Here is a 12,777-nt window from a genome sequence, read left to right as displayed (position 1 = left end):
GACCGAGTGACTAAGATGTTCACTTTTTTTCCTCTAAGGGAATTTATCCGGTGCTTTATATTCAAACGAGGAGTGGTGGGGAGAATGGAGGAGGAGGAATCTGATTCCAGAACATGTACTTTTTCCTTTGTGTTAAACTCCCTGCTTTCTATTTAATACAACTTGAAAGGATTATTTGAAGGAAGAAAAAATGAATTGGGGTGGGAGTGTCTTCCTGACAATGCTTAGTAACTCCCTCCTTCTCGCCTGTATTCATTGATCATAAGCAAAGCATCACCTCTGATTTTAGATCAGATAGTCTTAGTGCTTGAGGGCAAGCAAATTCCATCTGTCTCCTCTCCCAGCCTTTCCCAAGCTCTCATCCTGATCTACTCCAGCGGCGTGGTGTAATGTAAAGAAGTTGAGCTTTGGAGTCAAGTTAAACCAGGGTTTGGATTCTTACTACCATAAGAGGTTAGTAATGTTTTCTAAACCTTGGTTTCTTCATAAAATGCAGATAATTCAGAGCATTATGTTGAAATAAGATCATGTGCATGAAAAGTGTGTGGTCCAAGGTAGGCACTTAATGATGTATTTTCCTTGCTGTCTCCCCTTCCTGTGACTTCATGAACATAAAAATATGTACGAAAGTAGTGCTTAGGGTGGAGATGAGAGCTGTCATTCCTTCTCTTTCCTCCAGTACTTCAGCTGTGGTTTCAGAATTTAGATTCTAAGGACAAACCCATGCTAGTTACCATTTACCTCTAGAATGTTCTTTGTATTAACAGGCATTTATTAAAAGTCTGTGTTCACTGTTTTGAACCAAGGCTAAGGAGAACCATGAATACCAGCTGGCATCATTGAATGATTGTAGATTTTAAGGATATAACTCACATTTTGATATTCTGTCCTCAGACTCTAAAGTCAGACGTCAGCCTTGTTCTCTGTCCTCAGTTGTTAGATTTTTTTTCTGTGTATTGACTTACTCAACCCTTTGGAATGCATTCAATTCAGTTCAGTCGCTCAGTCATGTCCGACTCTTTGCGACCCCATGAATAACAGCACGTCAGGCCTCCCTGTCCATCACCAACTCCCGGAGTTCACTCAAACTCATGTCCATCGAGTCGGTGTTGCCATCCAGTCATCTCATTCTCTGTCGTCCGCTTCTCCTCCCGCCCCCAATCCTTCCCAGCATCAGAGCCTTTTCCAGTGAGTCAACTCTTTGCATGAGGTGGCCAAAGTATTGGAGTTTCAGCTTTAGCATCAGTCCTTCCAATGAACACCCAGGATCGATCTCCTTTAGGATGGACTGGTTGGATCTCCTTGCAGTACAAGGGACTCTCAAGAGTTTTCTCCAACACCACAGTTCAAAAAAGCATCAATTCTTCGGCGATCAGCTTTCTTCACAGTCCAACTCTCACATCTATACATGACCACGGGAAAAACCATAGCCTTGACTAGATGGACCGTTGTTGGCAAAGTAATGTCTCTGCTTTTTAATATGCTATTTAGGTTGGTCATAACTTTCCTTCCAAGGAGTAAGCGTCTTTTAATTTCATGGCTGCAGTCAGCATCCACAGGGATTTTGGAGCCCCCAAAAATAAAGTCTGACACTGTTTCCACTGTTTCCCACCTATTTCCCATGAAGTGATGGGACCAGATGCCATGATCTTTGTTTTCTGAATGTTGAGTTTCAAGCCAACCTTTTCACTCTCCTCTTTCACTTTCATCAAGAGGCTTTTGAGTTCCTCTTCACTTTCTGCCATAAGGGTGGTGTCATCACTATCTATTTCTTTTTTGGGAAGAATAATTTTGATATCTTCTTAATACTTTGGACTTATTTGTATCATGTATAAGAAAAATATGGCTTGGGTCAGTTCACCTTTTTAATTATAAATATTTTACATAAAAGAATATTATGTTGTAATATTATTGGAATAGGATATCATCTAATGTAATATCTAGTGTAATAGGATATCATCAAACTTTAAACACTCTTAAAGAATAATAACAATAGCATAAATCTCATTTTTATTTTAGGTAGGCTAAGACTTTAAGCATAAATAATTGGAAAGAATCCGTTTATAGGGAAATAAATTAAAAATGTGTTTACTTAAATAGATTTTAAATATAGTATACTTAAATTTGAGAAAAATAAATTTGCCCAATGTTTGGATACTTACTTCTGTAGCATCAAGAAAAACTTTTTCAGCCAAACTGATTTATCAGTGCTGAGATGTGTTTCTGTGTGTGTCACCTGGCTGGTTCTCATTCCTCTGACCCTGACATCATAGTGCAGCAGGACCGCAGAGTTACGCATTTACACATCCAGCCAGCCAGCAGAAACCCAGCTGGGAGGGGTGAAGGGGCAAAGAGGTTGAAGGAGGAATTGGGACTCCGGGGAGTCGAGGGGATGGGAGACAAGGGCATTCCTAACTTGGGCATTCCTCAGTGGTACTGAGGGTATAGAGGCAGAACTGGCATGGCGTGAAAGTAAATCATTGTATCCATGACTACAGGGTCACCAGTGATCCTCATGTTTGCTCCACAGCACACTTGGTATGTTTGCCACGTATAGCTCCATCTGGTTCACCTCCATAGAGAGGTTATCTCTCCATCTAATTTAGATCGTCCTTGAGTTCTGATTATTCTCTAACAACCTATTTTCGCCCTTCGGAACTCTCATCAAAGCTGTAAGTTAAAGGGTTTGATTATCCATGTGTTCTATAATCTCCTCTGGCTTTAGCATCTTGTCTTTCCTGTGTACTACATTACCCTCTACTAGCTTCTAGTTGCTCAGTACATAGCCATTAAATGAATGACCATCAAAAGGCTTTCAATGAATTGCTCTTGGCTTTACCCTTTATTCAGAACTTGAGTCAGAAAGAGACAAATACCATATGATATCACTTATATGTGGAATCTAAAATATGACACAGATGAACTTATCTATGAAGCAGAAACAGATTCACCACCTTGGAGAACAGACTTGTGGTTGTCAAGTGGGAGTGGGGAGGAATGGATAGGGAGTTTGGGTTTAGCAGATCAAACTATTAAAAAAAAAATTGCTGCTCTTAGCTATTTATTTGGGTCTCTCATGACCATCACCAGAATGCTCAGAAAGTTCCATGTTTTCTTAAGAATGGTTATGCAGTCAGCTTGCAGTAAATACTGGTGATTATTTACATCCAAAAAGCAGCTATTCATCTTTAGTGTCTTGATTTATGTTAGTTCCCTTAATTAATTTTTATTGATACCAATGGCTGATATTAAGATGATGTTTAGGGGTTAATTTAGGTTTAGTTTTGAGGATGTAGAATTGGTAATGAGGGGATTTGATGAGAGCATGATTACAGAGGTATTTGGATTGTCTCTGGTTTGGGGGTATCTGCGTCTTATTCCTTTATCATCATTGTTAATGAAGAGCCTCTGGGACCTTCCTTACACTGATGTTTCCAGCAAACTATACTGATATTTATTGTGCTCTTTTTTCAGCTGGGTGTTTCTTAGCTTTGAAAGATTAGAAAGTAATTCAATTTAAACATTGGCCTTCAGCCACATCTCAGTTAGCCATGAAGTCATTAAAAGTTCACTCAGTCCAGCTTCACCATGAACCATGCAGCTCTTGCTAGAGCAATTAAGGGACATAACTAAAGACAAGAGCTTTGTCACATATCAGATATGCAGTGGTGTGTTTGCTTACCTTAAAGAAACATGCGTAAATTCTAAATCTCTTCCATTGTCTTGAATCTCTGAATTAAGTTCTTTATGTTGACTAAAATATATTTTAAAATTAAATTTACTAAGATTTCATTCAAATTTCAAGGAAAAGCCCAGCTAGAACCGTCATTTGTTTATTAGGAGTAGTTAGGAATATTATGGAAAAGACTCTGATGTTGGGAAAGGTTGGGGGCGGGAGGAGAAGGGGACGACAGAGAATGAGATGGCTGGATGGCATCACCGACTCTGTGGGCATGAGTTTGAGTGAACTCCGGGAGTTGGTGATGGACAGGGAGGCCTGGTGTGCTGTGATTCATGGGGTCACGGAGAGTCGGACACGACTGAGCGACTGAACTGAACTGAATCTTTTTCAGGTCTAAATTATTTTTGAAATAGATTGGTTTTGTCTAGTTCTGGAGTAACGAGTAGGAAATACTAAATATATTTGCAGAAGTGGTTTGGGTGAAGTCATTTATATTATGCTTTGATAACACTTGCACATATGGGCACTGGATTAGTTATATATAATTATGATAATAGAATAGTTCTTACAAAGTGATGAGTCAGATTCGAATTAACATTCAGAGAAGTAATGATATATAAAAGTTTTGGTTGTGCATTACTCTGAATTGGAGTAGGAAATGCATTGGGTCAGTGGCTGACTGATTAAAGATTATGACTTAAATACTATCCCTTGAAGGGCAATAAAACCAGTTGCCTATTTTTTAACTTTTCACTAGTTGCCTTCATTCATTTATACACTCATTTTTCCTTTTTTTCAAGCTAGCAATTATTGCTCTTGTTATGGTGTGATGTGCACATCACTATGGAATTTTAACCAGGTTGAAATTCAATCTTGACTTTTCCTTAGTTCTCGTAAGGACCCTTTCTGTGCAGAGCTCTTTCTAAATTAAGACCAGGGGAGAGCTTCCTTATCTTGGCAAGGGTAGACCTGCCTCAGGACTTCCTGTCGCTGGCTGCTGCATCTTCTTACCTTAAATCTGAACCAGGGGTCACTGAAGACAAAGCATGGGGAGGAAACATGGTCTCTCCGATAGGGAAGTTCTCAGTACTCGTTTTAGTTGTGCCTTTGCCTCTGTACTGCTTCACAAAGCAAAGACAGTATTGTTTTCTCAGAAAAGTTGTGAGAAATAGTGAGGTGTTCCTTTAAGTGAATTTGATTAACTGCATGTGATACAACATGAAAAATGCAAAGCTGTAAGCACTAATATTACTGAGTTTGTATTCAGTGAGAAGGAGTGAAAATAATTTCTGGTAACCATTAGTGGGTTTGTTATTTAGGAAGTATTCTGGGCTCTCTGTTGAGAAGAATTCCAATGATATGGGCTTCCCTCGTGGCTCAGCAGGTAAGGAATCTGCCTGTAGTATGGGAGACCTGGGTTTGATCTCTGGGTTGGGAAGATACCCTGGAGAAGGGAACAGCTACCCACTCCAGTGTTCTGACCTGGTGAATTCCATGGAATGTATAGTCCATGGGGTCGCAAAGAGTCGGGCACGACTGAGTGACTTTCACTTTCCAGTGATATGTGCCCCATCCGTCTTTATTGCTTTGATGTATCATTGAAGTCACAGTGGTGAGGCATGGAGAGAAGAGGCTGCTTTGGCAGAGTGTTCAAGGATGGGTTAGTTCTAGTTTGCCAAAGCTCCAGGAAAATCTCTTATCTCCAGACAATGAGAAGTACCAGTAGTCATTGGATAGTGTGTTTGGGCAATAGATAGCTTGTGGCTTGGGCAATCTCTAGCAGCCTCAGTTTTCTCATCAATGAAATGAGGATAATCGTATCTGTCTTGAGAATGTTAGGATGACTCTGATAATAATATGGATTAGTTGCCTAGCACGTTTCAGTTTCTCAGAAGATATTTTTATTATGTGTTTATGCCTTAGTCAGGGTCCCACCAAAAGCAGGACTTGAGACAAACTTCTGGGAGAAGACCATAACTATACCTTTTTTTCTTTGGTTTATTACTCAAAAAGGGCCATGATAAAAACAAGCATAATTATTGGAAATAATTTAGGGAACCAGAATAACACATTCTGTGTGCTTATCTGTGTAATGGGGATAGTAGTGTCTTATTTATAAAACTGTTGTAAAGATTAAATGAAGTTTAATGTATGTGAAGGCTTCAAACCATGTGTGGTACACAGGAATGACTCAGCATTATTATTATTATATCATTGCTAGTATTATTGTTCTTATTATAGAATAGGGATTTAAACGCAAGGCTCCGCAGTGAGGGAGAGCTGGGTTTTAAATCCTTAAACCTTCCAAATTTGCAGTTTTAACCTTGGGTATTTACTTAGCCTTTCTGAACTTAGTCTTATCTATAAAATGGAGATGACAGTGGCTCCTCTTGAATAAGACTGAGAATGAAAACCAACAAAATAGAGTTTAGCATAGTTCCTGGCATATTTGTAATGTTAGATTTTATATTAGCAGTGACAGCTGTTCATTTATGTAGCATTCATTTGACAAATTTTTATTAAACACCAACTTACTATTTGACTATTTGTCAGGCTTTCTTCTAGACACTGGGGATATAGTATGAAATAGAGCAGAATTATAGCCTAATGGAACTGATATTTTATAATATTAAACAGTAGGCTTGAATTACTTAATAGTTTTAATAAAAGCAATTTTTTTTCTTAAGGAACAAAAACTAACTTTACCAAATAGAAATCATATGGACTTTTTAAGTGAATAAAGATGTTTTTTATTTTCATGTAATTTATGTGAAAATGGATGTTTCTAAATACTTTAAAATAATTTGTTTGCTTATCAAGTTTGAAGATCTCTACTTCTTATTGGAATTTTATTTACTCTTAATTTACATAACAAAATTAATGAGGCATTATATACATACATAAAATGTACTTGAATGAATGTAAAATTTTCTAGAGAGTTAGTACATATTTTCAAAAATTGTTGGCCTCAGGGATATTCAACCCTTACCATACTTTTTCTTCAGAGATCATGCAAAATTTAATTATGCTTTTAAAAACATTGTGAATGATGAATCTATCGATAAGTCAAACTAAGTGTGAAATCATTATGCAAGACCATTTTACTGTTATATGATTTATTTATTTATGCTGGACTTATTTAATTTTCACACAATCATTGAGTAAGTTTTAGCTTGATAAAGGAGAATATATTATTTTGACATCCTTAAATCTCATGGCATGAATCTCACTGTTTGAAAGCAGACATTCTCAACTAGAATTTAAAAGTCTAATTTGATAAACTCTCAGTCTCAAAACTTTTTAGGTATAAAGTTGTCTATGTGAATAACATTGATTTAATGAAGTAGCAAGGGGAAATTTGTAAATGCAAAAGTGAAGTAATTTGAAAATCTGTTAGCTGAGAGACTTGTTCTCATGCTATCTTTAGAGGACACAAAGAAAAGTAAAACATGAGAACTTTTTATATAACGAGACACAGAGAATGACAGTCAGCAATAGAAAGATCTGCATGAAAGAAAATAAAAAGTGAAAACACTTATCCTGAGCTGCATGATGTTAAAATGTCCTGAAAGAGCATGAAAATTAATTATCTTCTTTAGTTTGCCTTTACAAATGAGTTGGAAATGTCAGGCACAGTTCTGGATGAATGAGAAGGCTGAGCACAGAATCATTTGCAGATGTTTTCCAAACACAGCAGAACTTAGAGGATTCTGACATGCCTAAGAGAGCCCATGATAAACCTGGTGAGTTTATCATACTTGTATGCGTTTTCATTGCTGCTGACAGCATAGTCAGGGCTTCCCTGGAGGCTCAGAGGTTAAAGCGTCTGCCTCCAATGTGGGAGACCCAGCTTCGATCCCTGGGTCAGGAAGATCCCCTGGAGAAGGAAACAGTAACTCACTCCAGTATTCTTGCCTGGAGAATCCCATGGATGGAGAAGCCTGGTAGGCTACAGTCCACGGGGTCACATAGAGTCGGACACAACTGAGCGACAGAACGGAAAGGAACGGAACGGACAGCAAGTCAAGGGCAAAGAAGCCCATGTTGCATTATGCAATGAGAGTCAATATGACGTAAAACAACACTGGGGAAGATTCAGAAGACCTGGGTCCTAATTCTTTTTCTGTTCTCCATCCAAACTCATTCAGGGCCTCAGTGTATAGGACCTGAGGACTGAAATTAATGAGTTAAATATATTCTTCTCTAAGACATCTGCCAATTATAGCTTTCTGTAGCTCTGTATTCTGCTGTAGTCTTAGAAACTAACCTATAGCATCCTTCTTGCATCCTCCTTGCTTAGACTTCATGGCCAAGAGAGCTTGCTTTATGTTTACAGTGGTAATCACTGGAAAGCATAAAAGGCCTGATCATCTTGGAATTAAATAAGCACATGGTTACTTACACTAGAAAGTTCCTCCTCCATTAGGCAGATATCCTTGATCAAAATAAGATGAGGCAACCCCGCATGCTGTTTTATAGTCCTAAGGATGATTTTATATGTTAGTTAATAAGTGACCAAAAAGAGAATGCTTTCACGTGAAAACTCGTGACTTCTTCAAGAAAAGAGATCTGAAACTGAGTTATAAATAAAAGGGAACATCTCAGTGGTTGACATATTCTGGCATTCAATATTATTACCATTCATAATCAGTTCAGTTCAGTTCAGTCGCTCAGTCATGTCCGACTCTTTGCGACCCATGAATCACAGCACGCCAGGCCTCCCTGTCCATCACCAACTCCCGGAGTTCACTCAAACTCATGTCCATCGAGTTGGTGATGCCATCCAGCTATCTCATTCTCTGTCATCCCCTTCCCTTCCCACCCCCAATCCCTCCTAGCATCAGAGTCTTTTCCAGTGAGTCAACTCGTTGCATGAGGTGGCCAAAGTATTGCAGTTTCAGCTTTAGCATCAGTCCTTCCAATGAACACCCAGGATTGATCTCCTTTAGAATGGACTGGTTGGATCTCCTTGCAGTCCAAGGGACTCTCAAGAGTCTTCTCCAGCACCACAGTTCAAAAGCATCAATTCTTCAGCTGTCAGCTTTCTTCACAGTCCAACTCTCACATCGATACATAACCACGGGAAAAACCATAGCCTTGACTAGACAGACCGTTGTTGGCAAGTAATGTCTCTGCTTTTGATATACTATCTAGGTTCTAGAACTAGGAATAAACGTCTTAATTTCCGGGCTGCAGTCAGCATCTGCAGTGATTTTGGAGCCCAAAAAAATAAATTCTGACACTGTTTCCACTGTTTCCCCATCTATTTCCCATGAAGTGACGGGACCAGATGCCATGATCTTTGTTTTCTGAATGTTGAGCTTCAAGCCAACCTTTTCACTCTCCTCTTTCACTTTCATCAAGAGGCTTTTGAGTTCCTCTTCACTTTCTGCCATAAGGGTAGTGTCATCTGCATATCTGAGGTTATTGATATTTCTCCCAGCAATCTTGATTCCAGCTTGTGCTTTTTCCAGCCCAGCGTTCCTCATGATGTACTCTGCATATAAGTTAAATAAGCAGGGTGACAATATACAACCTTGACGTACTCCTTTTCCTATTTGGAACCAGTCTGTTGTTCCATGTCCAGTTCTAACTGTTGCTTCCTGACCTGCATACAGGTTTCTCAAGAGGCAGGTCAGGTGGTCTGGTATGCCCATCTCTTTCAGTATTTTCCACAGTTTATTGTGATCCACACAGTGAAAGGCTTTGGCATAGTCAATGAAGCAGAAATAGATGTTTTTCTGGAACTCTCTTGCTTTCTCCAAGATCCAGTGGATGTTGGCAATTTGATCTCTGGTGTCTCTGCCTTTTCTAAAACCTGTTTGAACATCTGGAAGTTCACGGTTCACATATTGCTGAAGCCTGGCTTGGAGAATTTTGAGCATGACTTTACTAGCATGTGAGATGAGTGCAATTGTGCAGTAGTTTAAGCATTCTTTGGCATTGCCTTTCTTTGGGATTGGAATGAAGACTGACCTTTTCCAGTCCTGTGGCCACTGCTGAGTTTTCCAATTTGCTGGCATATTGAGTACAGCACTGTCACAGCATCATCTTTCAGGATTTGAAATAGCTCAACTGGAATTCCATCACCTCCACTAGCTTTGCTTGTAGTGATGCTCTCTAAGGCCCACTTGACTTCACATTCCAAGATGTCTGGCTCTAGGTGAGTGATCACGCCATCGTGATTATCTTGGTCGTGAAGATCTTTTCTGTACAGTTCTTCTGTGTATTCTTGCCACCTCTTCTTAATATCTTCTGCTTCTGTTAGGTCAATGCCATTTTGTCCTTTATCGAGCCCATCTTTGCATGAAATGTTCCCTTGGTATCTCTAATTTTCTTGAAGAGATCTCTTGTTTTTCCTATTCTATTGTTTTCCTCTATTATATATGAAACATTAATATTTGCAGATTGAATATTCATACGTAGACATCTCTTACTATTTTAGAAGAATGATCAAAAGATAGAACATGTGCAAAATATGGAGAATGCAACAAAGTGGTCTTCTAATCCTACATTCTCTGTTTAGAAAAGAGAAAACAAGCTCAAGTTGGGATCTGTTATCAATGTGTTTTTCAAAATGCTGTTATGAGTAGATGGCTCTATAGATAATCATGGTTGGCATATTGTATAATAGTCCTCTTTCAAACATTCACACTGAACATTAACCTCCTCTGAGAATGTTTTGCAGTAAATTTAGTTTAAAAAATCTTTATTGACGTATAATTCACATACCATAAAAGTCTTCCATTTAAGGAATACATCACGATGGTTTCTAGTATATTCATTCACCGTTATCATGGTCACATTTTCATCACTGCAAGAGAAACCCTTAAACCATGAGCTGTGACTCCTCAATTCCCCCCCAAACCACCCTCCAGCTCTTGGAAACCACAAATCTACTTAGTCTCTATAAGTTTGTGTGTATTGGATGTTCTGTATAAATAGAACCATACATGTGTTTTCTTTCACTCAGTGGAATGTTACCAAGTTCATCATGTTGTAGTGTGTATCAGTGCTCCATTCCTTTTTACTGCCAAGTAATACTGTGTTGTAATGAGAGTTGGACTGTGAAGAAAGCTGATTACCGAAGAATCGATGCTGTTGAACTGTGGTGCTGGAGAAGACTCTTGAGAGTCCCTTGGACTGCAAGGAGATCCAACCAGTCCATTCTAGAGGAGATCAATCCTGGGTGTTCATTGGAAGGACTGATGTTGAAGCTGAAACTGCAATACTTTGGCCATCTCATGCGAAGAGTTGACTCACTGGAAAAGACCGGGAGGGATTGGGGACGGGAGGAGAAGTGGACGATAGAGATGAGATGGCTGGATGGCATCACCAACTCGATGGACACGAGTCTGCGTGAACTCCAGGAGTTGGTGTTGGACAGGGAGGCCTGGCGTACTGTGATTCATGGGGTTGCAAAGAGTCGGACACGACTGAGGGACTGAACTGAACTGAACTGAAGGATACACTACATTATGTTTATACACTCATCAGTTGATGAACAGTCACTTTGTTTCCTTTTCTTGGCTATTATGAAGGACATTGTTATGAAGCAGTGTTAAAATGTTATTCTTGTGAAAGTTTTTATGTAGATATGTGCTTTCATTATTCACTGGTATATACCTATGGGTAAAATAGCTGGTCATATAGTAACTCTGTTTAATAATTTGAAGGATTGCCAACCTTTTTTTCCAATGAAGCTTTACCATTTTATATCCTGTTTTTATATTTATATTCTGAGGGAGGCTTTCAGTTTCTCCACATCCTTGTCAACACTTGTCATTGTCCATCTTTTTTATTATAGCCATCTTGGTGGGTGTGAGGTGGTATTTCAATGTGGTTTTAATTTTCATCTTCTAGCAGCTAATGATGTTAGGCATCTTTTCATGTCCTTATTGGCCATTTGCATACCTTCTTTGGAGAAATGTCTTTTAATATCTATTGCCCATTTTCTCAATTGGGTTATTTTTTATTGATTTAGTTGTAATAATTCCTGTATACTTTAGATACAAGTCATTTATCAGATGTGATTGGCAAATAGTTTCTCCACTTCTGTGGGTAACCTTGTCACTTTTTGATGGTGTCTTTTAGTGCACAAAATTTTTAAATTTTGGTGAAGTTTAATTTATATTTGGTGGTGGTGGTTTAGTTACTAAGTTGTGTCCGACTCTTGGGACCCTGTGAACTGTAGCCCGCCAGGCTCCTCTGTCCATGGGATTTCCCAGGCAAGAATACTGGAGTTGAGTTGCCATTTCCTTCTCCAGGGGGTCTTCCAGATCCAGGGATAAAATATAAAATATTTTTGACATTATTTTAGTTTGACAAGAAGAGACTTAGGGTTTGATGGCTGGCCTTTTAGCTACCTGAAATTCCACATATGGAAGTAAAACATAGTGAAACAAAAAAATAGAATGATGTCATGAGGGGATTATGAGCATGGTTTGTATATTACAAGAAACTATTTTGCTATATTAAAGTCCTATATAAAAAATCATCCTAATGATATTTGATACTCTGAATAAAGACCATCAAAAAGTGTAAGAAGCTGAAAGATGTATAAAGATACTGCCATGTCCAGTATCTTCTATTTACCAAACGGGAGAAAGGGATTAACACATTTTAGAAAGATTCTTCAGTTCAGTTCTGTTCAGTTCAGTCGCTCAGTCGTGTCCGACTCTTTGCGACCCCATGAATCACAGCACGCCAGGCCTCTCTGTCCATCACCAACTCCCGGAGTTCACTCAAACTCATGTCCATCGAGTTGGTGATGTCATCCTGCCATCTCATTCTCTGTTGTCCCTGTCTCCTTCCACCCCCAATTCTTCCTAGCATCAGACTCTTTTCCAGTGAGTCAACTCGTCGCATGAGGTGGCCAAAGTATTGGAATTTCAGCTTTAGCATCAGTCCTTCCAATGAACACCCAGGATTGATCTCCTTTAGAATGGACTGGTTGGATCTCCTTGCAGTCCAAGGGACTCTCAAGAGTCTTCTCCAGCACCACAGTTCAAAAGCATCAATTCTTCTGCGCTCAGCTTTCTTCACAGTCCAACTCTCACATCCATACATGAGCACGGGAAAAACCATAGTCTTGA

The 12,777-nt window shown here is 39.0% G+C and overlaps 1 protein-coding gene across 6 annotated transcripts in view; it reads left to right on the top strand.

Annotated features, from left to right (window-relative positions):
• PKIB (cAMP-dependent protein kinase inhibitor beta) overlaps positions 1–12,777 on the top strand; it is a 119,573-nt gene that overhangs the window by 49,103 nt on the left and 57,693 nt on the right. The window contains exon 3 of one of the 6 annotated variants that reach the window (XM_088840578.1): positions 5,002–5,066. The exons of the other annotated variants lie outside the window; for them this stretch is intronic. Within the exon in view, the coding sequence (XP_088696704.1) occupies positions 5,042–5,066 (25 nt within the window). The 5' untranslated portion in view covers positions 5,002–5,041. The remainder of the gene's footprint in view (positions 1–5,001; positions 5,067–12,777) is intronic. 6 annotated transcript variants of the gene reach the window in all.

This window comes from Moschus berezovskii, chromosome 10 (genome assembly GCF_049115385.1).
Source record: "Moschus berezovskii isolate FMDL1 chromosome 10, NW_MosBer_1.0, whole genome shotgun sequence".
Lineage (NCBI taxonomy): Eukaryota > Metazoa > Chordata > Mammalia > Artiodactyla > Moschidae > Moschus > Moschus berezovskii.
The sequence above is the reverse complement of the archived record's forward strand: the minus strand, read 5'-3'. Positions and strand labels throughout refer to the sequence as shown.